The sequence below is a fragment of the Taurulus bubalis genome, assembly GCF_910589615.1.
Source record: "Taurulus bubalis genome assembly, chromosome: 15".
In the NCBI taxonomy this organism is placed as follows: Eukaryota; Metazoa; Chordata; class Actinopteri; order Perciformes; family Cottidae; genus Taurulus; species Taurulus bubalis.
The window spans coordinates 9,656,272-9,683,911 of record NC_136603.1 but is presented as its reverse complement, the minus strand read 5'-3'; the positions used below and the strand labels follow the sequence as shown (position 1 = coordinate 9,683,911).

The 27,640-nt window shown below is 41.7% G+C and overlaps 3 protein-coding genes across 3 annotated transcripts in view; 1 reads left to right on the top strand and 2 right to left on the bottom strand.

The window, feature by feature from the left end:
* sowahca (sosondowah ankyrin repeat domain family Ca) lies at window positions 1–3,623 on the bottom strand (the record flags this gene model as incomplete). The annotated part of the gene is made up of 4 exons (XM_079231285.1): window positions 1–465; window positions 1,459–1,845; window positions 2,389–2,777; window positions 3,278–3,623. The coding sequence occupies 4 exons, from the start codon at window positions 3,621–3,623 to the stop codon at window positions 1–3; spliced, it is 1,587 nt and encodes a 528-aa protein (XP_079087411.1).
* Window positions 3,624–4,700: 1,077 nt separating this feature from the next.
* On the top strand, window positions 4,701–13,120 carry septin10 (septin 10). The gene is made up of 10 exons (XM_079230413.1): window positions 4,701–4,829; window positions 6,170–6,284; window positions 6,704–6,899; window positions 7,135–7,321; window positions 8,848–9,009; window positions 9,468–9,564; window positions 9,980–10,148; window positions 10,256–10,388; window positions 10,844–11,022; window positions 11,510–13,120. The coding sequence occupies exons 1-10, from the start codon at window positions 4,800–4,802 to the stop codon at window positions 11,523–11,525; spliced, it is 1,284 nt and encodes a 427-aa protein (XP_079086539.1). The 5' UTR covers window positions 4,701–4,799; the 3' UTR covers window positions 11,526–13,120.
* A 5,739-nt stretch (window positions 13,121–18,859) lies between these two features.
* The window catches only part of LOC306747448 (E3 ubiquitin-protein ligase SH3RF3-like), a gene marked incomplete at its 3' end in the record, with an annotated part of 80,013 nt that continues 71,232 nt past the window's right edge, over window positions 18,860–27,640 (bottom strand). Inside the window, exons 8-10 of the mRNA XM_079230506.1 lie at window positions 27,107–27,426; window positions 19,747–20,099; window positions 18,860–19,028 (exon numbers count right to left, since the gene is read on the bottom strand). Coding sequence (XP_079086632.1) covers window positions 18,860–19,028; window positions 19,747–20,099; window positions 27,107–27,426 — 842 coding nt within the window. The remainder of the gene's footprint in view (window positions 19,029–19,746; window positions 20,100–27,106; window positions 27,427–27,640) is intronic.

The following is a 27,640-nucleotide window of genomic DNA, read 5'->3' as shown; positions in this document are numbered from 1 at the left end:
TTATCCAAACAGGTTGGATAGTGGTCGCGTCCGGAGAGGGCTGCTGGGGAGCTCCTCCCCTCTTCCCACCTCCCCCGTGTCCCTGAAGGAGGCGCTGTGGATGATCTGGGCTCGGTGTCGTCCTCGGTGAAGCCGGGCGTTCAGTCGGCTCAGAGAAGACTTCCTCTGCATCCCCCCTTTGGTCCTCCCAGTCACGGCCCCTTCCTCTGTGGCCCCGGCGGGTGGGTTCAGGAGCCGCAGTGGGTTCAGATTACCCTGGAGAACTCTGGGAAATCGCCACCCGCGCACTCTGCTACTGCTGCTGGTGGTGTTTTCGTTGTCTGACTCGGCCCCCGGTGATGTGACCACTCCCTCCTCCTGCAGGTCAGCAGCCAGTGGCGGGGACAGGTACTGGATGGCCCGCCTCCCGCTGTAGTCCCGAGCCTCAGGGTTCGCCTCCCAGTCTGACACCAACACACGCACCACCTGTCAATCACAGCCCATTAAATACACACAGTAGAGACACAGTTCAGACACTGAATCTTGTTACCTTGTTTTCATTAATAATCAAACATGTCAACAGTAGGACACCAGTTGACTTCTCTGCTGTCATCTTGTTGTCAGTCTTGATCAGTCCACGATTATATGTATGTCATTGCACGTTTGTTTTTCCTTATTTGGTATGGATGGTAGCCATCTACAACGTGTGATACTGTAGCATTCTTTGTTGGCTGATGTGGACTGTACTATTTTGTGCATATTAATAATGTTGTGTATATTAATTGTATAACGTGTTTAGGGAGCCATTTTATTATCTGGCCAATAGCAAAAGATAAAGATTGATTAAGTCGGACTCATTTACAGTTTTATCTCTGTTGATCAATGAGCCCTGTCAAATCAGGGAAAAAAATAGATTCCATGTCATAAAATTAGTAAGGATTCGTGGTGTACTTAGGTCTTTGTAATAACATTCAATTTATTTACCTTCCTAAAACACTTCTTTATGTTTACTTTTAAGTAAATGTCAGGAAAAGGTTTCTTCTTTGGCCATATCTATTGTTTTCCTATGACTGAGCACAGCCGGCAAATGTTCCTGTTGAATCCCAGCTCGGCCTATTATTGTACAAAGATGCCTCCTTCCTTCTTTGGAACAAAAAGCATACAGTAAACGCAAAATGCACCCAAATCATCATTAGAAAATTAGAGAAATGTTCTGGTTGTTAGATTGATTGAAATGTGAGAAAAATACTTTCAATGGACTGTTTTGGATTAAATTCTTAGCGAGATAAAGTCCATTCTGCAAGAAAAGGTTTTGTATAATGATAAATAAAAACACGTATTCGTAATCTTTTCAAATTTTTTTGTCAAAAAATAATAAATAAAATACTCTATACAAACTAAAAAAGTTTGTTGTTTTTCCCCCGATCATTCAGTCCAGAATGATCACACATGACACGACCACGACCATACGCAACCCACCTGTGTGTGTCCATGCATAGCTGCCAGGTGTAGCGGCGTGTATCCAGCACTTGATCTCACGTTCACATTCACAGGTATAGCGTTCTCCTTGGAGAAGGCCAGCAGCTGGGTGAGCAGCTCTGCTTTGCCCTGCTTAGCCGCCCAGTGGAGGCAGGTGAAGCCGGTGACAAAGTCTCTCTTGGCCACGAGGCTCGGTTCCACAGCGAGCAGGGACTGCAGGCTTTCCCACAGTCCATCTGAGGCGCACAGCATCCATTCATGTTCCAGCGGGTCCAGGGTCACGGACGCACAGTCCTCATCAGCTGAGGAGAGGATCGATGCCGAATCCCCATCGCTCCTCACTGAGTCCCGAAGGCGTGAACCACGGCTGATCAGAGACCTCCGAACCTGTAAAGGGAAGAGCATTGGAATGAATGAGGTGCATACTTCACAGACACTGTAAATAATTCCCCACTGATGTTAATTGTATAAAAAGGCACATTTGACAGTAAACAAATTCGTTTGGAAATAATACATTTTTGTTGGTTAAAGCCTTATGATGATACATACGTGGAGGTAATAGGTCAAACTGCCTAAGAGTTCCAGCAAGATTACATCACAGTGTCTCTGAGTTATATAAGACAGAAAGCTACTGCGGTGGAGTCACACTTCATGAATATTGCATTTCTGGTTACATCCCAAATGGTGTTTTTCATCAAGCTGTGCTCTTGGCCATGCTGCAAGTTATACAGCAGCAAAGGCAGGGAAACTGTTTTGAGCACAAACAAACAACTGATGTGAAATTATTGCTTTAGCTGAGGCCAAATGTATAACATGATCCAAGGTTTAACATAATGGAAAGCAGTGCAGCAGCATTTTTCTATTACATCCATGAGTTTCAAAGGTTATAGTAACAATGTCTTTTTTTCATGACAGAGAAACACAGTGTACCTGAGGGGAACTACTCATCATCAGCTCAATGAAGTTCCTGCGACTTCCCTTGGGTGTGTTGATATCTCCAACAAAGTCCAGCCCTTCCCAGGCACTGTCTTCGGATAGGCAGCTGGTCAGCAAGGCCCGCTGGGAACCCTTGGACACCCTGCGCGCCCCTCTCGCCTGCTGGCTGTGGGACCCTGCAGGGTGAGCCTGGTCCAGATCCCCAATCCCAATCACAGGGGCGGACTCCCGTCTTCTCCTCTCCCTTAGCTTCACCTCTCCACCTCCACCAGATGTAGGAGTAGCTGTGTGGGTCTCAGTATTCTGGGAGGGGGCTGCAGGTGGTCCATTGCCATTTGACTGTTTGTCATTGTCCAGGCTGGCAGCCAAGGAGCTGGTCGCTCCTGTGGAACAATTGGGCATATGTTTTGTCATAGTCATCCAGCTCTGACACTATATGAAGGAGTTGTCTATGCACAATCCTAACTTGAATGGACTCCAATGCAACCTTCCAGTTAATATTCTCACAGGTATGCACACAGCTAGACTTTTAATGTCGTTGTGTTGTCATTATCATTTATTAGTTATTGTAGAGTTATTGTGATTTTTTTTGGAAAGGGAGAGGTCGAAATCAAAAGGTCAAAAGTCAGTATAGTAGTCGTAGTAGTAGTAGTAGTAGTAGTAGTAGTAGTAGTAGCCTTAAAAAACAATGACACTTGATAATGTGGCTAATCAGAAAGCCAATGCGGGACAATGCAATCTCAGCAAATATTTAAATATGTGGACAGTGCGTTAGTGACATGGACTAGCATATATGATTTGGAATAAACGTAGGATATTTTTAAACAAATAAAGCATGTGCTAAAATATTCACAAACAACAACACAATGCGCGCCTGACTCACCGATTTGGTCTCCGGTGTCAGGGTTGCCGTTGACATAGTTGTTGTCCAGTGTCTCCGGGATATTGCCATTGCACTCCGCGTGATCGTGGCCGCCTGTGTCTGTCCGCATCACCGACTCCGCGCTGCCTTCAGTGTTTAAACAAACAAATGTCACGCCGTTTTCCACCTTCACGAAGCCCACGGTGTCCACGATGCGTTTCAGCGCCTCACGGTGCACCGTTTCCTTCGACTGGTCATTTTCCCCCGAAACCGATAGGAAATGATCGATCAGCTCCATCTGTTGGACCCTCCCTCCATTCTCCATCAGGAACTCCTGCACGGTTTGCTCCGTGCACGGAGACGCCATCGTCCCACCGAACGGCCCAATCAGCGCGCAAAGGTTGCTGAAGAAGTTACACAAGGGCGCTACAAAATGACTCCATGTTCAAGCCACTGTCATTCATTTAGGTCGGTGACGACGGGGTGACAGCATCTTCCTCTTCTTTTCCTCTCCTCCACGGGGAGTGTCGAGCTTTGGCAGATAGGGGTCGCACGTCGGTAACTGAAACAACCATGCAGACAGCTCACCACTGCAAATTGCATGCTGCGTTCACGTGATCCTCGTAAACGCAGACTTCAAATTATTAGCGAAGGAAAAGCAGTGATTTTTTTGGAGAATGCTGTTTTGTTTTCAATGTCGACAGAGCAGTGGCTTGAGAGTGAAGTGGAGAAATAAATAAAACCTGTATTGGATGACTGACATGCCGTGGTAATCATGCAGGTTAACAATATTGACTTTAGGTCTAACGTTATATGGTCAAAAAACATACGGTACAAAGACAAACAAAAATGGACAAAAAAAGGCCCTACAAAATGTAACCGTAGATTACAAATTATTTACCTAACACTAAAATGCAAAGTACACATTCAGTCTCATGATATAGGCTACATAACTTTTACTCTAAAACCCGAGTGAATGACAGCGGGGTCTTCAATATTATCTAATCAAGCTAACCAATGTACTCTTCAAAAAATATGTCAACATTAATGTAGTGTCTTGTGAATTATCTGGTAAAAACTCAAATCTGAAACCAGGCATCAACATCAGAACAAAGTAAATGTTTCGTTGTAGTTGGCTTTACGATTTTCTTGACAGTCCACAATGTGCCATGGAAGCGACTGGGAAAATATATCTGCGCTGTACCATTATACAATGAAGGGGTGGAAAGTGTATTACTGCAGGACATTAACATCGGTTGGCTACATTATATCACAATTGTCGTGTATTTTAATCTTGATTAAGCTTGCATAATTAAATTTACGTCACACTTCGGACAAATTTACCGAATTTTTGCTTTCAATATTATTTACAAACTATACATCTACTCCCTATCTTATTTTTGAAAGGTCTCGCCTGCCCAGTTGTCGACGGTAGACGCAGTGAGGCGGTCCGAACGAAGTTTCTAAAAAAAGAAGTGGTCTTTAGTTAGTTTTGTTGTATTATTTCTGAAACTATTTGTGTTGTTAACTTCTGGCCCAAACTATGGCTTCTTCTGATGTTGCTCGGCAGCCGGTTAGTATTCTTTATTCTTTTCTGGTTGATAAGTGACAGTGTTTTTGACAGTTGAGTAGGGAGTGTCCATGGCTATCATTAAGTTAGCTACCGCGAGCTCGATCCCTACTTTCTGTTAAAAGTTATTGAAATCACGTCAGTTTAAAGTCACGTAAACACAGAACACAAAGCACATCTGCCATTCACGGCGATATACATCGGGAACATCAACGGGGCGTTTTAACTGATACTTATACTCAACCTTTTCAAAAAGGGATTCAGTGTTACACCAAAATCCACTGCGGATGAGGTTTCTGGCTAACACGAAGCTAGCTACAAAAGTTAATGAAAATAGTTGTGGTGCTGTTTGGTTAAACATTCTTACGCTAGAACCACTAGCACAACAGTATTAACATAGGGCCTGTTTTACTGGTAAGTCACGTATGTTCCGCTGGCTAAGCGCCATCAAATCCGGAATTTAAGCGACATTTTTGGATGATGTTTGGCGATCACGTCACGCTAGTTAGTTAGCGTTAGTTAGTTAACTTAGTTAGTTAGGTGTTACTCCAACCGAGACATCTCCCTTACGATAACGCCAAACTCGTTCTCGAAACTATTGTTTCCCACATAGACAACATGGTTAACAAAAAGCAAATGATGAAGATCTATCATGCGTCATTTCAAAATCGTACCACATCCAAACAATGTTAGCTCTCTGCAGGTCAGAGGAGGACGACAGGAGAGCGATTATCCAAATACTATTTAAAGTGAGATGTTTTTTTGTAGCTTGCACATTTAAAGCAATTTACGAATATATAATATATATATACATATATATAATAAAATAATAATAATTCGTGTGTACGAGGTGCGGATTTATAACTTTTATTGCTTGTTTTTAGGTCTTTTTAAATTGGTTGTCGAGAGCCATTTTCACGTGTAATATCCAAAGGTTGGACAGCAGTTTAAAATCCAAAACATTAAGGGGTGCGTGCAAAACGTGAATAATGTATTTAGCAATGCATTTGTAAAAAGATAGGTGCCTGGACCGTTTGATATGTGAAAGATTCCTATTGTTAGTAGCAAGTCCATTGTTTCGTGATTTCAGGTTATACCCACATTAGGACATTTCTCTATTGGTATTACCTATGATATGGAAAGGGTTGGTTCACAATATTGCCAGAACTTGTATTACTGTGCTTTCATATAACAACATTTAAATGTACGAAGTTGGAAAGGCGTGGCTTCGAAATGCATTAAAGTTCACTTTTACATTCCCATCATATTTTTTATTTCAGGAGAAAACGGCTTCCGCATCTTGAGAATGATCTGTCTGTCTGTCCGTGCAATTTCTCCCACAGGATAATGGAGTACGACCCCTGTCTCTGGCAGGCCATGTGGGATTTGACAGCCTCCCAGATCAGCTTGTCAACAAGTCAATCTGCCAGGGCTTCTGCTTCAATATTCTCTGCATCGGTATGTTGTCACACGCACACACAAAAATACTCACACCCTTACCGAACCACAGATACACGCTGAATGCTACTGCTGGAATAAATTCTTCATACACATGGTTTTACTTGACTAACTAAATTCACTGCTGTTGCGTAAGTCTGTCTATTATAGATTATTTTCTCCTACTCCTTAGCTTGAGCCCCCTTTGATACCAATGGCAGTGCTTGATACTCCCTTTAACTGACTATTACGCTGAATATTAGGTTCTGTGTTAGACAGTGGGTCATGCTTCCCCAAACAAATTAAGTTTTAGGAATACTTCATTTAAGGCATGCTCTTTTTGCATTTGAGTGCCTGTCCCTGATGCTCACACTACTAAATTGGATCTCAACCATAATCTTAAATAACTAAGATTGTTTCCCATATTTGTATGCCTCCAGGTGAAACCGGTATCGGCAAGTCTACTCTGATGGACACTCTGTTCAATACCAACTTTGAGAACTTCGAGTCATCCCACTTTGAGCCTCAAGTGAAGCTGCGGGCTCAAACCTATGACCTACAGGAGAGTAATGTTCGACTACGTCTTACCGTGGTCAACAGCGTGGGCTTTGGAGACCAAATGAACAAACAAGAGAGGTGTGTGTGTGTGTGTGTGTGTGTGTGTGTGTGTGTGTGTGTGTGTGTGTGTGTGTGTGTGTGTGTGTGTGTGTGTGTGTGTGTGTGTGTGTGACTGACAGTAAAGACGAGTTACAGAAAAGTGTTTGAATTGTGACAATAGAGTGAATGTGATTTAAGACTGTAAGAAATGTTCTTCCATTATGAACCAGTCATGAAACTCATATTTCTGATCTCCCCTACATGTTTCCTATAGCTATCAGCCAGTGGTGGACTACATCGACAAGCAGTTTGAGAGTTATCTACAGGAAGAGCTAAAAATCAAACGCTCTCTTCACAACTACCATGACTCGCGAGTCCATGCCTGCCTTTACTTCATCTCCCCCTCGGGTCATTCACTCAAATCCCTGGACCTGGTCACAATGAAGAAGCTAGACAGCAAGGTAGGAGAAGGATCACTATGTGTGTGTGTGTGCATACGTATGTGTGTGTGCGTGTGCGCGCATGCGCGTTGAAGGGTTCGACTGGTGATTTGTCAATATCCCAGACGGGGATAGACAGGATATTTTTCAGAAAGTTTCTGGAGAGATGATGGTGAATTGATCTAAAATGTGCCTGCATTTGTTGGTCTGATCTCTATTGACAGCAATATTTTTAGAGTGGATCTGTCAATTATTTTTGTCGTCAATAGGAACACTGAGGAGTGAGATACAAACTAATGTGATAGTCAGAAGTACTGCATTAGTGACTGCTGTAGTTGTTGTTTCTAGACTTTCCTCTAATATCTGACTGTTGGGAGAGGGTCGCTATCCGTCTGACGAAACCCCTCCCTTCCCTCTTGAAGTGGTCAGAAACTTTCCCATGCTCTCTGTGTGTAGTGACTTTGTGTTTTTTGTGCTCTTGTGTGATTTCACTGCTCTGGAGTGTCAGTAACCCTGGATTTGCGTGTGAATGGAGGAGAAAAAGCCCTGGAATGTTGTAATCACCTCACGCATACACACTCGAGTTGTCCTTTTGTGTCACTGTACAGATACACACAGAAAGAGCCATTTGTTGAATCTGCAGCACTGACAGAAAGACAGTCAGTCACTAAGACAGCTGTTGGAACAGCTCTCCTAGCGTTGTTTTGTTTTCTCTCTATGTGTGTGTATGGGTGTGTTGTCTGGCCCAGAAGCTTGTCTAGAGACAACAACTCATTCCAAGTTTCTCTTTGGTACAACTGAGACGACAGGAATGTGGAACGGCTTGGACAGCAGAGTGGGCTGTTGGCCAGAAATAACATTAACCTGGTTTATATAACACTCATTTAAAACCAGTTTTTAAAGTATTTTAGATAAAGTAACAAAAGCAAATACTGGGGAAATAATTTTGGTTGTACTTAAAGTCAGACTAATGGAGGCCATTTTAATGTATCTACAGTACATATTTTCTTTTAATGCTTTGTTGATCAGTAAGTTAAGCTTGTGTTAGCTCTGCCCAAAGCTCGGGGAAGTCAACGTTACTAATTTTGTATCAACAAACTTTTTTTGGATTAGACTTATACTTCTATCTTCTTTAGTATAGGTGAAATTAGTGACTATAAGTTATCATGAATTATGCTGTAAACTATGATAATGCCTAACCTATAATACACTGAAATGGTCCTTTAACTTAGTTTAAATGGAGAAACCCACTGGTCTCTGTTTCTTACCCCTTCCTGCTCTGGAAACATCATTAAGCAGATGGTATAATCTGAATATCTTGATGCCCTCTGAGATACAATTATCGTGTTTTTATCTCATGCTGCTCATTTTAGTTTCCAAAGTTAGACTCCCCCCTCCTTATTAATGAAAAATATATGTATATCTTTTTACAGATCGCATTAAAGACCCCATTTTTCTCTGAAGTCTGCAGATAATAGTATGCATATTTGATAATGAAGAATCTGTTAATCTGTTTATACATGAACATGTTTCCCATCATGCTGTAGGTGAACATCATCCCGGTGATCGCCAAAGCTGACACCATCAGTAAGAGCGAGCTGCACAAGTTCAAGATCAAAATCATGAGCGAGCTGGTCAGCAACGGCGTCCAAATCTACCAGTTCCCCCTGGATGATGAGACTGTTGCCAAGGTCAACACTACCATGAATGTAAGGAAACACACAACCTACCTTGAACTGGAGGGCTTTCTGAGGGCGGGCTATTGCTAAAAACTAACTAGCACAGAGCACATGTTGCGGTGCGGCACATTTTATACATCTATTTTCAAGTTGTTATGTATTTCAAGTAAAAAAAAAAACTGTGTTATGTTTTATTTATATGGATTTGTCACAATATATATTCCCACAGGTTTTTTTATTTTCAGAATTGAACTTTCTTTGCTTTGTAGAATCGGCAATGTTTTAAAAATATAACTTAAACTTGTTTGTGTATGTGGGAGTATTGCTGAGGGAGTTGGTGAAAACAGTTGAAACTAAAAAAGATCAAGTAAAAGTACTATACTTATTTAAACTTGATATGTTTTAGTAGCAGGATTGTGGATCCAGCCATTTTACACGTTTGCTCGGAGTTTATGGGTAAAGGTATGATAAAATAACCTGTTTTTTAGGGTCATTTGCCATTTGCTGTAGTCGGCAGCACAGAGGAAGTCTCTGTTGGCAATAAGATGGTGAAGGCTCGTCAGTATCCCTGGGGTGTAGTTCAAGGTAAGATCCTTGTTTGTTTGTGTTTTCTTCTACACAGCTGTGCTTGTATTGCCAGAGATGTTGGTGTTTTTTGCAGGATCACAATAATTTAATGAATCTTTTCAGACGTACATTTCTCCCCCTCAGAATAATTGTCACACTTGTCCCATGTATAAATAAATGCTGTGGCTGAAAAAGTTCAGTAAACTGTCACTTCATTTTTTAATCGGCACATTCCGGCTCAGTGGACTTAGCTGCCAGCCAACACAAAGTAAAGAAGTATCATTACTGTGGCTGTCATTGGGAGTTTCAGTGTCTTATCATGGCCTTAATGCTTTTTCAAAGGCTTTTCTAGCCTGATTAAAATACAAATAATTAGTATCAGCTGGTTGCCTCACCCTTCTATATGCCTAATATCCATTGATGTCTATGTCAGTGGAGAACGAGAGTCACTGTGACTTCGTGAAGCTGAGGGAGATGTTGATCTGTGTAAACATGGAGGACCTGAGAGAGCAGACACACACTAGCCACTATGAGCTGTACAGACGCTGCAAACTGGAGGAAATGGGATTCAAAGACACAGACCCCGAGTGCAAACCCGTCAGGTGAGCTCATGAACACCTGCGTGAACACAAGGAATGGTGCATGAATTGACATGACTGACAACTGACCTTTCGTGTGTGTGTGTGTGTGTGTGTGTGTGTGTGTTCAGCTTGCAGCAGACTTATGAGGCTAAGCGTCAGGAGTTCCTGGTGGAACTGCAGAAGAGAGAGGACGAGATGAGGCAGATGTTTGTGCAGAGGGTCAAGGAGAAGGAGTCTGAGCTGAAGGAGGCTGAGAGAGACGTATGTAGACATCAACACAAAAGAAACCCCGGTTTAGCTAGACTTATTTGGAAGAGAAAACAATGGCGAACGGATATATATACATTTCGATAACACTTAACAAGCTTTGTGGATCTATTCGGACTGTTGGTTACTGATTGTATTATTTCCTTTGGAAGTTGCAATTACATGGTGTACTCTGTACTTATGAATAAATACATGTGATTTCAGCAACACTTTTTCCCATTCTGTTTTTCACTCCTATGAATCATGAGGAGACCAAATATCATTGTTTCATGATGTTTCTTCTTTTACTGGATAAAATCAAAGTCTTCCAGCAAAAATCTTTTTACAATTTCACATCTAATTGGGTTTTAGTGCGATTTGATGTCTAATGTTTTTACTTGTTCGACTTGATACTATCAATAATGGCGACGTCTCTGTGACTCAACTCTGTTGTTTTCTCCGTGCCATAGCTGCAAAGTCGTTTTGAGCAGCTGAAGCGCCTCCATGCAGATGAGAAGTCGGCTCTGGAGGAAAAGAAGAGACTCCTGGATGACGACCAAAGTTCCTTCGGCAAGAGGAGAGCTGCCGCCCAGCTCCTGCAGGCCCAGAGCCTCACCGCTAACGGCAAGAAGGACAAAGACCGCAAGAAGTAAGAGCTGCTGTTCCATGGAAACATTCAAGATCCATAGATTTACACATCTGAAGACTGTGATGGTTTAAATTCAAACATTTTCACTGATTAGTGACTCGCTGCTGACAATATGTTCAGTATAATACAAGACACACCTTCTGGTAAACTGAATTTGGGGCAACAAATCTGATGACTACTGAGTGCATTTTGGATTTGTCTACATGAGCGCACTGATATGTGCTGCATATTGTTGAGGATTAGTCTTTTTGATACATTTTATTCCTAATAAGCTGTTTAAGTTGAGAGTAAATCTATTGTAAACATAAAGACAAAGGAGCAAATTCATTCTAGGAATCTAGAGAACTTGCCACTTCTAGTGAAAGTGGACATGTAGGTTGCTCACAGACACATTATGTGATAGAGCCAGTCTTATGGTGTGAGATATGTTGTTCTGTGGAATCTTCTGTAAAATTGATTCTCAACTCCCACTTGTGGTCTTTTCTAGTTCTGGCTTCATGTGAAGATGCTTGGATCTGAGGAACTCTCCAGTATGACCAGTATAACCAGTGACATTTTGGCCACATCCTTTCCATTCCTTTGTGGCCAGTCTCAAACACTAACCAGAAAAAACCCACACAAACCAGCAGTGTGTGCGAGTATGTGTGTGACTTTGTGCCAAAGTTAAATGTCTGTACCCCTTTGTATTTGTGTGTGTGTGTGTGTGTGTGTGTGTGTGTGTGTGTACACACACTTTCCTCCATGGTATTTTTAATCTTTGTGGGTTTTATACCTCTGTGTAATATTTTATATTTATCCTTTCATTTTTATATAAAATCTGTATTTTCCATATACTTCTTTTTTTGTTTCTTTCTCAATTTGCCCAGACTGAGGGACACCCCGGTGTATTGAACCTCTCACAGCCTCCTCACGAGATGCTGTACACAGATCAAAGGAATTTAAATATGTACAACACTATATTGAAAGGGACATCTTCACTTGCATTTAATCTGTCTGCCATATGTCTAGTGTATAATAAGAACACACTTAACGTGTTGTAATGCAGCCTTAAGACTTTGCTAATGAGAAAAAAACATCTGTGATATGCTTGTAATTTATTATAAAGCCCCTTTCAGACATGCACCTCATGAGGAGATTTACATTTTAGTCTCATTAATGAAACCTCAGAGATAAACAATTGCTTTATTATTTTTCAACTCAACTGTTTCCCAGCAGTCAGGAGGGATATAATGTGAGCACTGCCGCTCTTTGTGTAATAGTCCTGTTATGTTTAAATAAGTCGTTCCAGAATAATTACTCCATGGAGACCTTTGATATTTAACAGATGTGTCGCTAAATCCAGCAATGTAACAGAACTCATGTCTGAAAAGGGCTTAACTGATCTTTTCTAGAGGCAAATTTAGTGCATTCATCATTAAGAGTTGTCATGATCGCGGGGCATTATAATTCCTCATCCTTTTCTGTGTTATGTCTGATTTCTTTTCGAACACCACCTTGATGCTAAACACTTTAACTATGAGCACACCAGCATTACAAATACCTGCAGGAGGAACACTAATTCTCCTGTTGCTGTTCCAAAGGGACTTCTCTTGTCCAGTTTTCCAGGAGGTTGGGGCTGATGCTTGGTTTTGGATTAGGTACATGTAACAGTATATATATATATATATATATATATATATATATATATATAGTGTTTATTTTGTTGTGCGCCCTTATTTTCTTTACTGACACAAGTCATTGAAGTTCATTTCTCTATTCACTTGTCTGGAATCATGATTAGACGTAATCATTTAGACAAAACCATTAACAGTACAGAGTAAACCACAACAGTAAAGTGTGATTTTTAAATGAACATTTACAGCCACTTTATATTTTACACTAGTGCTTGATATGTGTTCGTGTCTTATCTGTGTGACGCTTACTTAGAAATAAACTATCCACATAACTCTTACATTTAGGGAAACACGCCGATGCTTAATAGAGTAACGCTTGTCAAAGTCATATTTGTACTACACTTGTATTTAAGGAATTAACAGTGTTATTTGGGAGCTTTTTTTCTCCTCCTTTCTGAATAAATCGTTGTATTTTTGTCATGATACACTCTGCCTCTTTTGATACACTCTGCTTCTTTTTCTATCTTTCTTTTTATTATTAAAAAAAAACTTATTAATTATGACAAGCACATCTACTAGGAAATTACTTTTCTTCTGGTTATCAGTGGTGGAAGTGGTTTCAGCAGCTGGGGACAGTGGGAGGTTCCATCAAACTGCAGTGCATAGCTTCAGGATTTGTTCGAAAAATCTATGACCTCTTTTTGTAAAAAATAGAATGATATTTCATCTGGCGGTCTTACAAGAGGTAAAATGTGTCCACCTCAATAAAAATGAGTAAATCCAAAAGAAATTTCAGTGCAAAGGAATGTTACACAAGATACATTGTCAATTTGAAGAACACACTACTTTCACACATCATTGGTGTTGCTGTCACCTTCTCTGGCCAACTGGACCTTTTTGTTTTCAGTAACGCAAAGGAGAAAAAGTGTGAAGCATTTCGAGACTGATGTGAGACCCACAGACATCCCAACTTAATTCCTCTCCACCCCTGTGATTCATCTTAAAAGAAATGTTGACTGTAGAGACGTCGACACTTCTTTCCCTTTCATCAGAAGGTAGGAGTATAGAGGATGATCACAAGCTCCCTTTTCGCTTTAGAGGAAGATTTAGGAGACGGCTGTAGCTTAACATTGGTCCTGCCCACCACTCGGCTACATTTGATCACACACAAAGAGAACGCCCTGTGCCGCCTTGTAAAGGTTTTGTTCCCTGCAGTGTCTTACCCTCTGGCTCTTTTGCCCTTCATGTGACTCACAGCCGGCACACAGACAGGTAGACAGACAGGTGTGGCGTGAAGCAGAGGAATGCTGATCGATTCCCTGCAGGGGCCCTCAGCACCTGGCAGGTTGGGAAGCAGACACCCCGAGGAGACTTCACCAAGGCAAACTGGGGGAAAGTGTGTGTGTGTTTGTGTTGTCAGCTACTCTCTGGGTGAGAAGTGGTTATCTCCCAGTGTTCCTGCCAGAAGAGAAAACTATCTCTGTTCTGCAGAAATCTGAAAAATCTCAATTTGCTGCCTGCCTCCCCGCTCGCCTTAAATATAGCAGTTAGAGTTTCTGCGTTAGTGTCAAGTTTTCCTGTGTGCACTTACACCCAAGATAGCTGTCATGTCCCTACACTCGCACACACATACACTCCAGTACACGCACCCTTGTCACCTTTTGCCAGTCACTCTAAATGCAAATGTAGGTGATTATTGAAGACAGGCCCGGCTGCTGGAGAGATGAGGTTGTCATTTAAGGGGAGTGCTGGCGACGCTCTGAAATTACCAATTACACACCTCGTCCATGCCAGTGTTGGCTTGAGAACACATGAGAGACAGAGGGGGAGAAAGAAGGGAGAAGATGGAGGGAATGATGAAAAGACAGAAAGAGTGTCAGCTTCATTTCTAAGCATCCTTGACCAGCATGTAATGATAATGACGGTAATACACTCTGCCAGACAGCTGTACCTGTGTTGCTTCATAAGGCTTCATAAGCTCATAATGAGCACATAAAGCGCAGATCATTATAATTAGAGCGGATATGATTCTCAGGATGAATCCTCCAAAGGGCAACTGTAAAGTCCTGATGGATCGTACAGGTAATGTGTTGGTTATGCATCAGAGTACACATGTATATTACTACCTCTCACTGCCTGTGTTATCTCGCTTATAAAGCTGCAGGAAGATGCAAAAAAGGACATTGAAAATCTGTTTTAAAACAAAGGCATTTATTGCGAAAAATGCACTTGACATGAAAAAACAATCAAATCAACCACGGGTCATCGGTACAAGACGATGTAAAATGATCACATGGTAGAGAGCGCTGCATGGCCAGCGCAGAGCATGACTTCAATGGCACAAAAGGCCTATAAATATTCTGCACAATATAGAATAATATATATACTTTTTTTTTTCTGTTTTCCTCGCTGTACCGCTGTTTTGAACCCGACTCAGTGAGGCGGGAGGTTCCACGCTGCACCAAACTTTTTCATAAAGTTCCTTTTTTATGTAAAGAGCTACATACAGAGGCTCCCTCCCCTCATACACACACACACACACACACACACACACACACACACACGCACACACACACACACGCACACACACGCACACACACGCACACACAAACAAACACACAAGTATCCATAGGAACAAATATGGCCGACATCTAATTCAAGATGGCAGGGTGAGTGCTCCGGCAAAAAAAAAAGGAAGTGGACAATAATTTGCCAAGTCCAATAAAAGGAATTGCATGTGCAATGTTTTGTGTTGAGTTCATGTCCAATGGGAATTACCACTGCTGTTGATGGCTTTTTTAAATATTTTTTTAAGCCGTCACCACAAGTTCACAAGTGGTATTTACAACTAGGAAGCTTGAGGCGAAAAAGACAAGTGTACATCACGTAAATAAAACACAAACGACATGTGTGGAACCAGCGGCTCAAGATATTCTATGTAAAGTTACCACTGTGTTTTTTATTCCTGATGTTTTGATGGTTGTAAACTCTTCTCCTCCTCACAGCATCGACCTTGTGAAAACAAAATAAGACAGTCGAGACCCTCTGATCTCCGACACAAACTCAGGACTTGTGCTTAAGTTTGACTCAGTAGAAATTAGAGTCCTCTTTTCAGCGGGCGTACAAACAGATGAGGGAAAACCTTGCGAGCGGTTTGTGCAGAGCTGTTCTGGGATCTGCAGTTTTTTTGACATGGAGACAAACGAAGCAGAGCTGCAAGAAGAACAGGCAGCATGCTCATTGTACCGATAAGAAGAGAGAAACAGCAAGGAAAAGACAAAAGACGGATCGCTCTGGCTAATGTTAATACTGTGTGTGTTGGCATTTGTAGGCACTAGGACTGACAGGTTCTGAAGGTCAATGCACATATTTTTGGATTGAAGCTTCCAATTACTAATATCCTCGACCAAAATGTGACATATAGTTCTGACACTTCATTGCAAATAAACTGGATTTTTTTTAATTTAGCTAAACTAAAACACTTAATTAAAAGCCTTGTGGATATTATGGTCTAGTACACTTGTGTGAAATAGTATTGAATAAACAAAATTTACCAATCAAACATTACATTTGTAAAGAGGCTGCTTCATTTACCGTAGGTCATTCTAACTGAAAAAGTGATATTTGTCAGAATAGCCCTAGTTTTTTACTGCATGTGTGTGTTTGAGTATGTGACTAATAAAAATCGTAATCTAAATTGCAGTGAGTGTTTTTGGTTTCATCTGTTGCAGCCAGAGGATGATGGCAGACCACGCTGTAACGTTGTTCGGTTCATTTCCATGTTTTGGTTCACATTCCTTCACAGTTTAAGAGATCAGGGCCGAGTTATTTTTCCCACAATCTAGAAATTGGGACAAAAACACACAAAATCAAAATGACAGGACACTTCAAGGTGACCATGAAGACATAAAACATGACATGTTTTGCAATTGCTACTCCTCTTTCTCAGTAAGAAGTATTACACAGAAAATAATTGCATGGACAAAAAGAAAAGAAAATAGCTATCACGTAACTACATTATCAGACCATGAATCTGGTGAGAGAAAACTGTTTTTTTCTGTGTTTGTTTTGACTGCTGAGAGCTTGTAGTAAAGTCTCACGTCTGAGTGTTTATTCTGCAGTCACATCATTTGGGAATAAGAAATAACTCAAGTTTCCAAACTGCTTTGGCGCTGCAACATCTTGTTGACTCTGCGAAGCTTTTCATTGATGAAATTCAAGAAAAGTAGAAAGTAGCATTTTCCGTCAAGAATTTTGTATTTATTTTCTATTTTGTGACATGAACCGTGTTCACCGAGAACATCGGAGTGTGCTTGGCCAATGACGGACTCTCACCTAGTGATGACCCAATTAGACATGTCTGTGCTCAGCCAATGGGTGAGCCTCGCCTCTGTGCACATGGCCAGTAGTTGTTTGTGCTTCATTCTGGCTCAGTTCTTAAAAACAGCAGATGAGGTAAACCATTCATCATCTCGGTTCTGTCACTGATACATGTCTGGTACACACACACACACACACACACACACACACACACACACACACACACACACACACACACACACACACACACACACACACACACACACACACACACACACACACACACACAGTTAGCAAGTCAAGCTCTGAGTTTTGCTGTGCTTCTATCTCCAGAAACAGGGAAACAAGGTAGATGGTTGTGGGCTGGATGTAAACTAGACAAGCCGTGATCCACACTCAGGACGCGGAAATTCACAAAGCAGACCGACTGTACACTCACTGAGGCCGTACAAAAATACTTGTCAGAGGTTGACAAGATCAGAGGAAAAGTTGTTGTCAAAGGTTGGCAGTTGTGTGATGAGAATCTTGTGTCCCTGCCTTCTGACTTCAGGTGGTTTCCCCTCGACCGTACATTCTTCTGTGAGCATCGAATCCACACACATTTGGTTTCACAATATTGCTGCAGTCAAACGAAAACTCTTTACGGTAAGAAAAGGCTGCGGTCGAGGACACACTGTCAGCAAGAGTGTATTGTACTTCTGATCTCTGGATTGGTTACTTCATATTTTTTGTTGGTTGGTTGAGGAACTTTACATTTCAAACTAAAACAGCTGGATTGAGATTTCTGTCCTAACCAAATGGTTTGTGCATGTTTAAAAAAAGAAAGAAAGATAGTAGCACTGGAAATACCGTTTGTCAAATAAATAATTACTGTAAAATCTTGTGTAGTTATATTGGCAAGTTGTATTACATATTACCAAGTGCATTCTTTGTCTCTATAATCCCACATAAAAGATCAAAAGACAACTTTATCAATACAAATCCGTTTTTTAAAGAGTTTGGCGTAATTTGTTTGTTTCTTCCTACATTCAGCAAACCAGTTTATTCAGTTTAACCCAAATGTGGGGCTCTATAAAGGTCAAATTTGAAGTTGTTCATATGTCACCTTTTGTTTTGTGACAGATCATCACAGCATGACTAATTTGGGACAACATCTCTTTCGACAAATATATATAAACAAAAACATAATAATGCCACATGCATTATTATTAACATATATTGAGTTGGTAAGAAACAAATGTGGTCGTTGTCACAAAATAGACATGGAGATGTGCTTACAATGATCCTGGACTGTCGGCTCACACACTTTCCTCATCACCTGGCGGTAAATCTGCTCTTTTCAAACAAAGACAGCACCCAAATTGAAGTTCTGAGGTCTCAGTGGAAAGCAGAGCGAATGCTTTTTGTGCTAGTGTTTGCTGGTGGATGACGCCGAGGAGGAGAACTGGGAGGCAGGGTTTGTCTTTCTGTGCTCTTTCAGTCTGTGTGCCTTCAGTAGTCAACGAGTCTGCTGGAGCCCCTCTGATACAAAGCTGGGCGAGGGACGGGAAAAGCTGCCCTGCTTCCTGTGTGGCTGGTCGAAGTCGGGGCTAGCTTCCCTGTGTGTGTGTGCGTGTGTTTGAGTGTGTTTTAGTGTGTGTGTATGTGTGTGTTTGAATTGGTAGGACCGATATGGGTTTCCGAAGACTTCTGACATTTTGTGCCAGTATGTAATCGCTTTTAAATTGTTTAAAGATTCTTGAAACTTCAGAAAGAGGCATTCTGACGATCATCAAAGCAAGTTTCCTATTCCAGTATCTGTCTTCAATCCGAAAATGTGAGTCGTGGAAACCAATGTCGGTCCATCCTTCGTGTGAAGCTTGTGTGAGACTCAGTTTTTTGTTCCTTTGTCCACTTTTTCCGGTTTAGAAGCTCTCGACGAAGCTGCTGGGAAACAGCCCGGTCTGTCCTGTCCGCTGCAGGGTGCCTTTGTACCAGCCGTCGTCCCTCTTCTTGTGGACAAACACGACGTCCCCTTCCCGAAGCTCGATCTCCGCCTCGCTCTGGGGAGGGTAGGGCACCACCACACGGTACCTGCCACACACAGACACAGCTATAACACACACACCGGCGTGGACAACATCACATGCTGAAGCATTTAACCAGTGCAGGTATAAGTGGAGACTCTCAGTATGTTCACAAGTAAGGACAGCAGTGTGAATTATGGGCAAAAGGAAATATCGACCCTGGGATTCTCTGGAACCCGTCAATATGTTTAATGGATTCTGCGAATCTCTCCCTCTCAAACACACACACACATTTGATTACAAATTGTGCGTGAATACGTTTCCAGTTTGATAGGAAACTACTCGTTTCAATTCATTTCAGTTGCCTTAATTTTTACCATTTAATATGCTCAGCAATAATATATCCTCGTTCACCACACACACACACACATCCACTGAAGGAGCAGTGTGACTGGTTTGGTGCGATAACCAGTGCTCCCAATACGTCAGCATTCTGCTGCCAGTAAGTTACATACTAACATTACATCCTTCATTCTTCTTTTATGTCCTGTGACATGAAAGTTCTATAAGTGTGTTCCTGATTTAACAAGTTTCCACTGAGGGTTATGAAGTGTTGTGTGTGTGTGTGTGTGTGTGTGTGTGTGTGTGTGTGTGTGTGTGTGTGTGTGTGTGTGTGTGTGTGTGTGTGTGTGTGTGTGTGTGTGAGAGAGCAGAGCTTGGTTCTTTAAGCTATTGGTTATCAAGATCATCATAATTTATTGCTGTGTGGCTGTGTGTTCGCCCACCTCTCTCGGGACAGGGGTTTGGGTTCAGGCCGGAGGGCCATCAGAGCGTTGACGGCTCGTATTGCTGGGGGTGACATGGGGAAGTTGGTGTCCAGGGAACCGGACTTCCTGTGCAGGGGCTCCAGCCCAATGGCCCCCACCATCTCACTCTCGATTGGACAGGAGCCGGCTCGCCCCTGAGACGCCATCGGACAGGAACCTGAGCGGGCGTGGTGGTGATGGTGGTGAGGATGGTGGGCGGGGTCGGTCAATGAGGGGTCGTGGGTGGGCGGGGAGGAGGGCGGCGAGCGAGGTTTCTTCTTGGCTGCCGCCCCCGACAGGAGCTTTAATAAACCACCTGCTTTCCTCTCCTTCTGATGATGGATGAAGAGAATGAGAGAGGATGAGAGAGATATAAGAGATGGAGAGAGAGGGAGGAGCAAATAAACACAGATGCCGGTGAGTACAAGAATGTAGGTTTCATAAAACCTCTCTTGAAAAAGAGACAAGATTGTTATGAACATGGTGTTTGTGTAGACAATACCTCTACAGAATATTTGCCTTTTTCTTTTCTCTAAATACAAAAAAAAACCACACGGAGCACAAATGCACTCCTGACACATTAATCCAAAAACACATTTATGAAACAAATCAAAAAAAATATTTTCCTGTTCACAAGGAATACCACAGATAATAAAAGCACATTTATTTCATCAGAAGGAGGCCAGTAAAGCAATGTGAGCTGTGTCCCTTTAATATTCATATGGACCGTCTTTGGAATTCGGAATGAGACATTTTATGTCTTTTTTATGCTGCTGCTTTGGTGCTGTTTATTTTGGAGAAAGTGAGGTCATTCCGCTTTACAAAGGATCAGTTTTGAACTAGAAATAGTTCAACATTTTGGGACGTACACATATTTGCTTTTTTTCAGGAGGTTTGATGATCAATACCACTCTCATGTCTGTATGGTAAATGTTGAGCTGGAGCCAGGAGATAATTATCTTAGCATAAAGACTTTAGAGGAAGTTACATGCTGCATCTACAGTTTATTCATCCACCCAGTACTTCTGTGCAGTATATCTGCTGATTAAATGGCAATCTCAGATTAAATGGCACTTTAATGTAAAGTCACAAGTTGTTGTCTTGACATTTCTGTTTGTGTATGCATAAAACAAACAAGAAACAACTTGTCAATACGTGAGCTGTAGATGTAAGTGTAAGGCAGATTTTTGTACTTTTTAAATGTTTTTAAATGTTGAACTACTCCTTTAAACCAGTGTATGTATACTGACACATAATTGTATGGTGGGGCTTAGACTACAGAGCGAGTTCTCTGGGTCTCCCGGTCACAGGAAACCAAAAACAAAACTACCGCATTGGTTACTAATGTTGCCAGATTTGTAAATTATAGGAGAACAGGCAGATAGTTTGCATCTCATATGGCAATGTGATGTGGGCTGTGTTCTAAGAGCAGAACATGTAGATCCAGGTCAACTATCATATCAAAATAAAAAAAGGCAGCTTGATTCTTCCCTGCTTCTACCATCTGACCTCCTCAGAGAGAAGAACACAATGGTAATGGGAGTTATAGTTATTACTCTGATACGCAGAAAAATCATTAACATAATGTTCACAGCTCAGCCTCCGTGCGTATTTTGAACAGACAGGTAGCAAAGTGGCCAGTTAACGACCCTTCAAGCTGATTACATGTGCGTCTACCGTCTACTGCGGCGGTTTTAAGAATAATCTCTATTGATTATAGAGAAAGTCAAGGCAGAGTCACATTTTTCCCTTCATGCTTCATTCATGCTTGATAATGAAAAGGCTGCACAACACTGCCCATTCAGTCCGGCTCTTTGTGATAGCAGGAGCACAAAGCAGTTATCTCTCTTCTGCCACTCGGCCTGATTTTACAGTCTCAGTCGTGACAATGTGGATCAATAACGAGCATGCCGGAGCATAATTACATTTTCTTTTCTTTTTTTGTAGATGCATGGAGCCTCCATATCAGTACTGTCTCTCCCTGAGCCATCTGTTTATTTTATACATGCGGCTGCTGGATCAAGCATCAAATTTGTTTTTCCATCAAGCCCTGTCTTTCTGATGCCGTGATGGACAGTTGTCACAGCAACGGCATTGAGTTGCAAACATGAAAGCTAAAAATCAAAATGAAAAACTCACACTGAATGTTTAGCTGTTATTTGTCTGGAAAGACTCTTTAACAGTCGAGTCACAGCAGGGAGCAGCAACCTTTTTGTTTTACGTGCCGTTTTTTCCCACTTTCTTTTAATCAGTGAGCCATTTCGACGTAAACGCTGACATTAAGTTTTATAATGACACGTTAATTTTCAATGGATCTGTAATTTTATTCCATCAATAACCACAACATATACAGAGCAACATTTAAAAGGTTAAAACACATTTTTCTTCAATAACCATGACATTGTAATGAGCACTTTATAAGCGGCTGCCATCCTTGTGAAAACAACCACATTTAAGTTGAAATCATTAACCCGACCAACCTTTTACCAATCTTGTTCATCAGCAATAAACTTAACAAATTCTGCAAAGAAGGCACGCCAATCAAAAGCAGAGTAGGGCGGGTCTTCAAAGAATAGATAGATAGATATATACTTCATTCATCCCCAGGGGGAAATTTGATGGCGGTGAAAGAGGACATTTGGCATGCAAAGAGAAGATGTTATGGTATAGTTATGGGAGATATCAGTGGTTCAAGTGTTTGTTATTTGTTAATGTGTATGTGAGCTCTCAGCTTCCACCACCTGAACGTGTAAAGACGTGTTTTCTTAGTGTTAATCACAGTTGCTCACATTGTCAGTGCAAACCTTTGATCATTAATGGTAAATGAGATCACTCGGTTGTCTTCGCATCTCTTTTTATCTCCTTTTATCTCCTTTGCTCCAGTTTCTACCAACAGTGAGAGCTCATCTTGAGATCATCTTTCATCGTAATCTTTAACCGCAATCTTTAATCAATACAAAGGAAAAGTTCAAGTTTTTAGATATATCTATATATTTATTTATTTTGCACTTATTTTTCCGCCCAGCTGTCACACCATATTTGCAAGCCTTTCCAGGTGGCTCCGTAATGCAGTCAACTACCGAAGGAGGTTTAAAGCAAACCTGCCCGTGCTCCATGACTGCGTTATTATTATTATAAAAAAAAACTTTTAATTTATTATTAAAAATAGGAAGAAAAACGACTCTATTTTACAAAGTGTTGATGATAATCTTTCTGTTGATCAACTAATCAGTTATTGGTCCAGCAAGTGGTTACCCTATAACTTTATTTGGACACTTTAATAAAGTAATATTATACAAAAGTATAAAAACAAATGTTGAGTTGAGTAGATGGAACTTTCTGCAAATTGGAAGAAATATTACAACCTAAAGAGTGATCGAAATAGACCGAATTTTATAAATAAATTGAATCATTAAACCTCCGACTACCAAATTCACACTGATAGAGTACACTGTTTGACATTTGAGATATCTGATCAAAATCTATTAATTAAAAAGGCTCTTAATGACTTAGTCTTAGTAAACATGGGACAGCAAAGGAAAACCAAAGGACAGCCCCAGAGAGGCTGGATAAACACTTTGACTCAGCAGCGCAAAAACAAACAGCGCTCCGACTACCAAAGCTTCAGCGATACGTGTTTCCTGGAATACAAAGACTTGTTTATTTCTCACAGGATTTAAAACGTGTAGATCTAACGATGCTCACTGTCTGGAGTGCACACATAAAAGATCCCACCGCTTTGGAAACATAGATTCCCTTCCTGTCATGCAAATAAAGCTTGTTTGAATTTTTATTTGGGAGAGGGAGGAGAAGATGGAGTGGAACATAAAGAGGAAGAGAAGGGGGAGATAGAGAGGGAGAAAGGAATGGACAAGGAGGGACTCAGAGGGGAAGGAGGGGGAGAAGAGGACAGAAAGGAGAGGAAAGAGAAAAGGTGGAGGGACAGGAAGAAAGTGGGGAGGACAGAGAGATCTAGAAGAGAGAAGGAAGGAAGGAGGTGGGACTGGAAGCAGCAGACAAAAAATGAATAATTACTCCCTCTCCTCTTTCATCTGGAGGCTTAAAGGCTTAATCTGCCTCCTGTGTGTGTGTGTGTGTGTGTGTGTGTGTGTGTGTGTGTGTGTGTGTGTGTGTGTGTGTGTGTGTGTGTGTGTGTGTGTGTGTGTGTGCGTCTGTACACGCGAGTCAGACTGCTGCTGAACCACCAGATGGCAGCATACACTCACACTTTTAATCCGTCACGCAATTTAAATCTATTTTAGCACCGGAGGAGTGCCTTGCTCTGCAGCACACGGGCAGGATACTGGAACTGAACCTGCAGCGTTTTCCTCCTTCCTCTTTGTTCGTTTTACATGCTGGCAAGTAAGTAAACAGTATTTATGCTGTAATGTGTGAGGTTTTCTTTCATTCCACTGACTAATGGCGCACACCCACATACATTCATTTTAAAGCAATCACATCTCGTAAGAATCCAGTGCGGATGACAAGGTCGTTTTGACCTTAACCTTTCAGAGTAGGCGGAGGAGCGTTGAGCTATTCAGGGTTCACAAGACCACAGTGTCTGTCCACCCACTCAAGCTAATTACTCTCTCATTTACTCCAGCGCGATCAACAATCTTTAAATTATTTGAGCTAAATAATGGATCATGGCAACTCCATATTTTTCTGGATGTTTATTGCTATTATCTAAACTCAAAGCCGTTATCATTTTCCAGTTAAACGTAGTTTCTCAAAACATTTTCAGACTCTTTTTCGGACCTGCTGAAATTCTGCAGGCTCTTCTGACAGCATTTAGGTTGGCAGCTGCCCTGCATGGGCAGACTTCTTGGAAACACTCTACAGATACATCTCAATGTCCAACATGATATGTGTCTGTGATGCTGGCTGCATGCGCTCCAGACAGTGTGACAGTGTGTCGAACAGAGATTACCCTCACTGTGTCTGCCAGACAGTTATCATAGCTGCTTCATCGTTTCCTCTGTAACAAGGACTGACTCTGTGCAGCCTCATCGCCACCCTGACTTCAAACCTGCTGTTTCTGCTTTGCCAAGCTCAAAGCCACAAAGGTAAGTGCTGTGAACAAGGGACAGGCTGGATTTTTATAAAGGGAAACTACGATTTCATATGTTGGGACTGAGACTGACAACAGTTGATACTCAGAATCTTGAAATGTGATCTCCTGAGTAAAAACGGAGATGGATTAGTTTTTCCCTCCAGAATCGTTATCTTGTAAGTCTGTAAAAGCTTCCGAAACAGCATTTAGATCATAATTGGAAGCTCCAACTACAGCCTAATCCATATTGAGAGCTTGTTTTTGGGTAGCTCATTCAGTCTGAAAGGCAGGTCGTCACTTCCAAGCATTGCAAAACAAACTAGAATGAATTTGAGATAACAAAAAAAGAACAACATATTATTTTTCCTTGTGTATATTAGAATGACAGTTGGAGCACTTCAACTACCTTGTTCCAACTTTTATGAGATGTATTCAGGATATGAGTAATAAACCTGAATCCGGTTCAAGCCATCTTTGAGTGTGACGATGTAAACAAGGCCGCTGCCTGCTGTTCCATAGTCAATGAGCTGTTTGTCAGCTAGCAATAGATTAGCTGTCCCGGACAGTGGAGCCAACAGTGAAACAAATGGAGCTGAGACAGATGCAAGCTTTCGGTGCCATCCTTCACTGTCAGTGCAGCCCGATTTAACATCCACAGCTTTACCACGGCAGATCTCACAACAGAAGATGGCATTCAGCATTTGTGCCAGACGCCTGGGTGAATGACACTTGCTGAGGTAGGAGCGGACGACTGGCACATCATACACACACAACAGATTTCACACAAAGCCATGTAAAGTTTGGAAGACAAAATATCTTTTTTTTAAGCCGATGTGGTGTTAAAGTTAATCACATTTAATAAAACAAGTGTGGTGAGTTTTATTAACAGGATGACTAAAACGTCTGGAAATAGTGGCACCATGTAATTTATCCTTTCACACGTATTATTTGTGCACTATAGCTGAGTGAGTAGTCTGAAACAAGAGGGATTGTCTTCTTTTAACGGAGGTGTTGATTTGTTTTGTTATATTGAATTCCTTCCTCAGAAAACAGCAGTTGCCTGGCTGGATATTGTCAGATTTAGAGCTGAAACAAATACTTGAATAACCAATTAGTCGACTGACAGAAAAGTTACCTCCAAGAATTGTGATAATTGATCACTTATTTCATTTTTAAGCAACAATATCAATTGTTCTGTAGTTCTAACTTCTCAGTTGTCAGGAGTAATCAATATTTTTGTCAATCAGACATAAAAAGCTATTCGAAGAAACAAAGTGGGGCTTTAGGAAACTGTGATTTAAAATGACAGATCAATTAATCCCAAAAGTAATAATAGGATTAAACAATGATGAAATTAATTGTTAGTTGCACCCCTCCACAGAAGACTGTAATCTTATATTTAATTGTAATAAAATATTCATTAAAATATGAACCAAACAGTGTTTTAAGACCCTGTTTAGCCACAATCTGTCTTCTGTATGTACTTGCGTGAGTGATATCTTATAATTCCCTCCGGAAAACAAGTGTGAATTTATTGCATTCAGCTCTTGATTATTCATGTGCTGAAAACAATAGAAGTTGCATTGTAGAAGCAAGAGAAAAAGCGCTCGTTGCTCTCATTTTTCAAAACACAAAAACTCTTTTGTATGCAATTCTGGTTAATTGAGGCCACTGCTGGTGGAGGTATCAGTATATATTTGACCCTCTTGCTCATGTATCCGCAGAGGATTGTGGGTCAGAACAGCCAGCAAAGCTTGCTGACTTGCATTCTGCAAAAGGAGACCGGATGCAGTGGGACATCCTGGCACTTTTGGCATAATGCATTTACGTAATATGCATTGGGACATACTAAATCTTTTTCTGGCATCCTAAATAGTATGGTCGTATGGGTATTGGAGTGTTCAGTGAGAATATGGCAGAAGCTTCCAACAAGAAGTTTCAGGAGTGAACGCTCCAGGCTAGGATAAACGAAGGGACAAATTAAGAGAACGAACGAAGGGCAGACAAGGATGTCACACTGCTGCTCTTGGGCATGTTGGGATTTGTAAAATACTGGAGCAGTGGCTTTTCCAAATGCCCCCTAATTTGCATGGAAGACTTGAAGAGAGCGCTCCTGGGGGTGAGGTATATGTGGCGAGTTCACCTGCTGGCATATGTCACAAGCACGCAACAGTATTTGTGTAATTAGTTACTGACTGAGGGGGGGAAGACAAAAGATCCACACTAATAATAATACACTCTGAGCTAAAATGTGCTTTCTTAGTTGTTCGGGAGGATGAGGCTCACCTTCTCTGGTTTAGGTGCGAGGACGCCCTGGGTTGAGGCATGGGAGGGGCCCGGCGATGGCGGCTGCAGTGGGCTGCCTGGGTCCCCGTTGAGCAGCGCCGCTGACACGTTGGGAGGTGTGAGGCAAGAGAGAGGGGATGAGAGGGGGAGGAGGGGCCTTGAGGCGGGAGAAGAGAGGGGTGAGGGCCCGAGGCTGGGTCCGGGAGACACCATGGAGTGAGGACGACCCGATTGGCAGCGTGAGGGGGAGGAGCTCTGAGGACGCAGCGGGGAGAGGGCCACTGAGGGGCGCTCGGGGCTTCCAGCAGGAGGACTGTGGACTAAAACAGACACAAAACACATGTTTGTTATTATAATTGAAAGAACACTTATAATAAGTGCAGGCATCACTAGTCCTGAGAGGGAACATGCCGATGGTTTTGGAGCACTCAATATCTAAAATAATCTATGGCTTTGGTATGTGGGTCTAGCAATAACATAAAAATGCACTTAAAGACACAGTGCATTTGTGGTCTGACTAAAACCCACAAACTA

What these genes read in the sequence shown, in the direction of transcription:
- septin10 (XM_079230413.1), top strand. Translation starts at nt 4,800, where the DNA reads ATGGCTTCTTCTGATGTTGCTCGGCAGCCG. An exon ending in CTTCAATATTCTCTGCATCG is followed by an intron (nt 6,285 to 6,703) that starts GTATGTTGTCAC and finishes GTATGCCTCCAG; the next exon opens with GTGAAACCGGTATCGGCAAG. An exon ending in TCCCTGGGGTGTAGTTCAAG is followed by an intron (nt 9,565 to 9,979) that starts GTAAGATCCTTG and finishes TGTCTATGTCAG; the next exon opens with TGGAGAACGAGAGTCACTGT.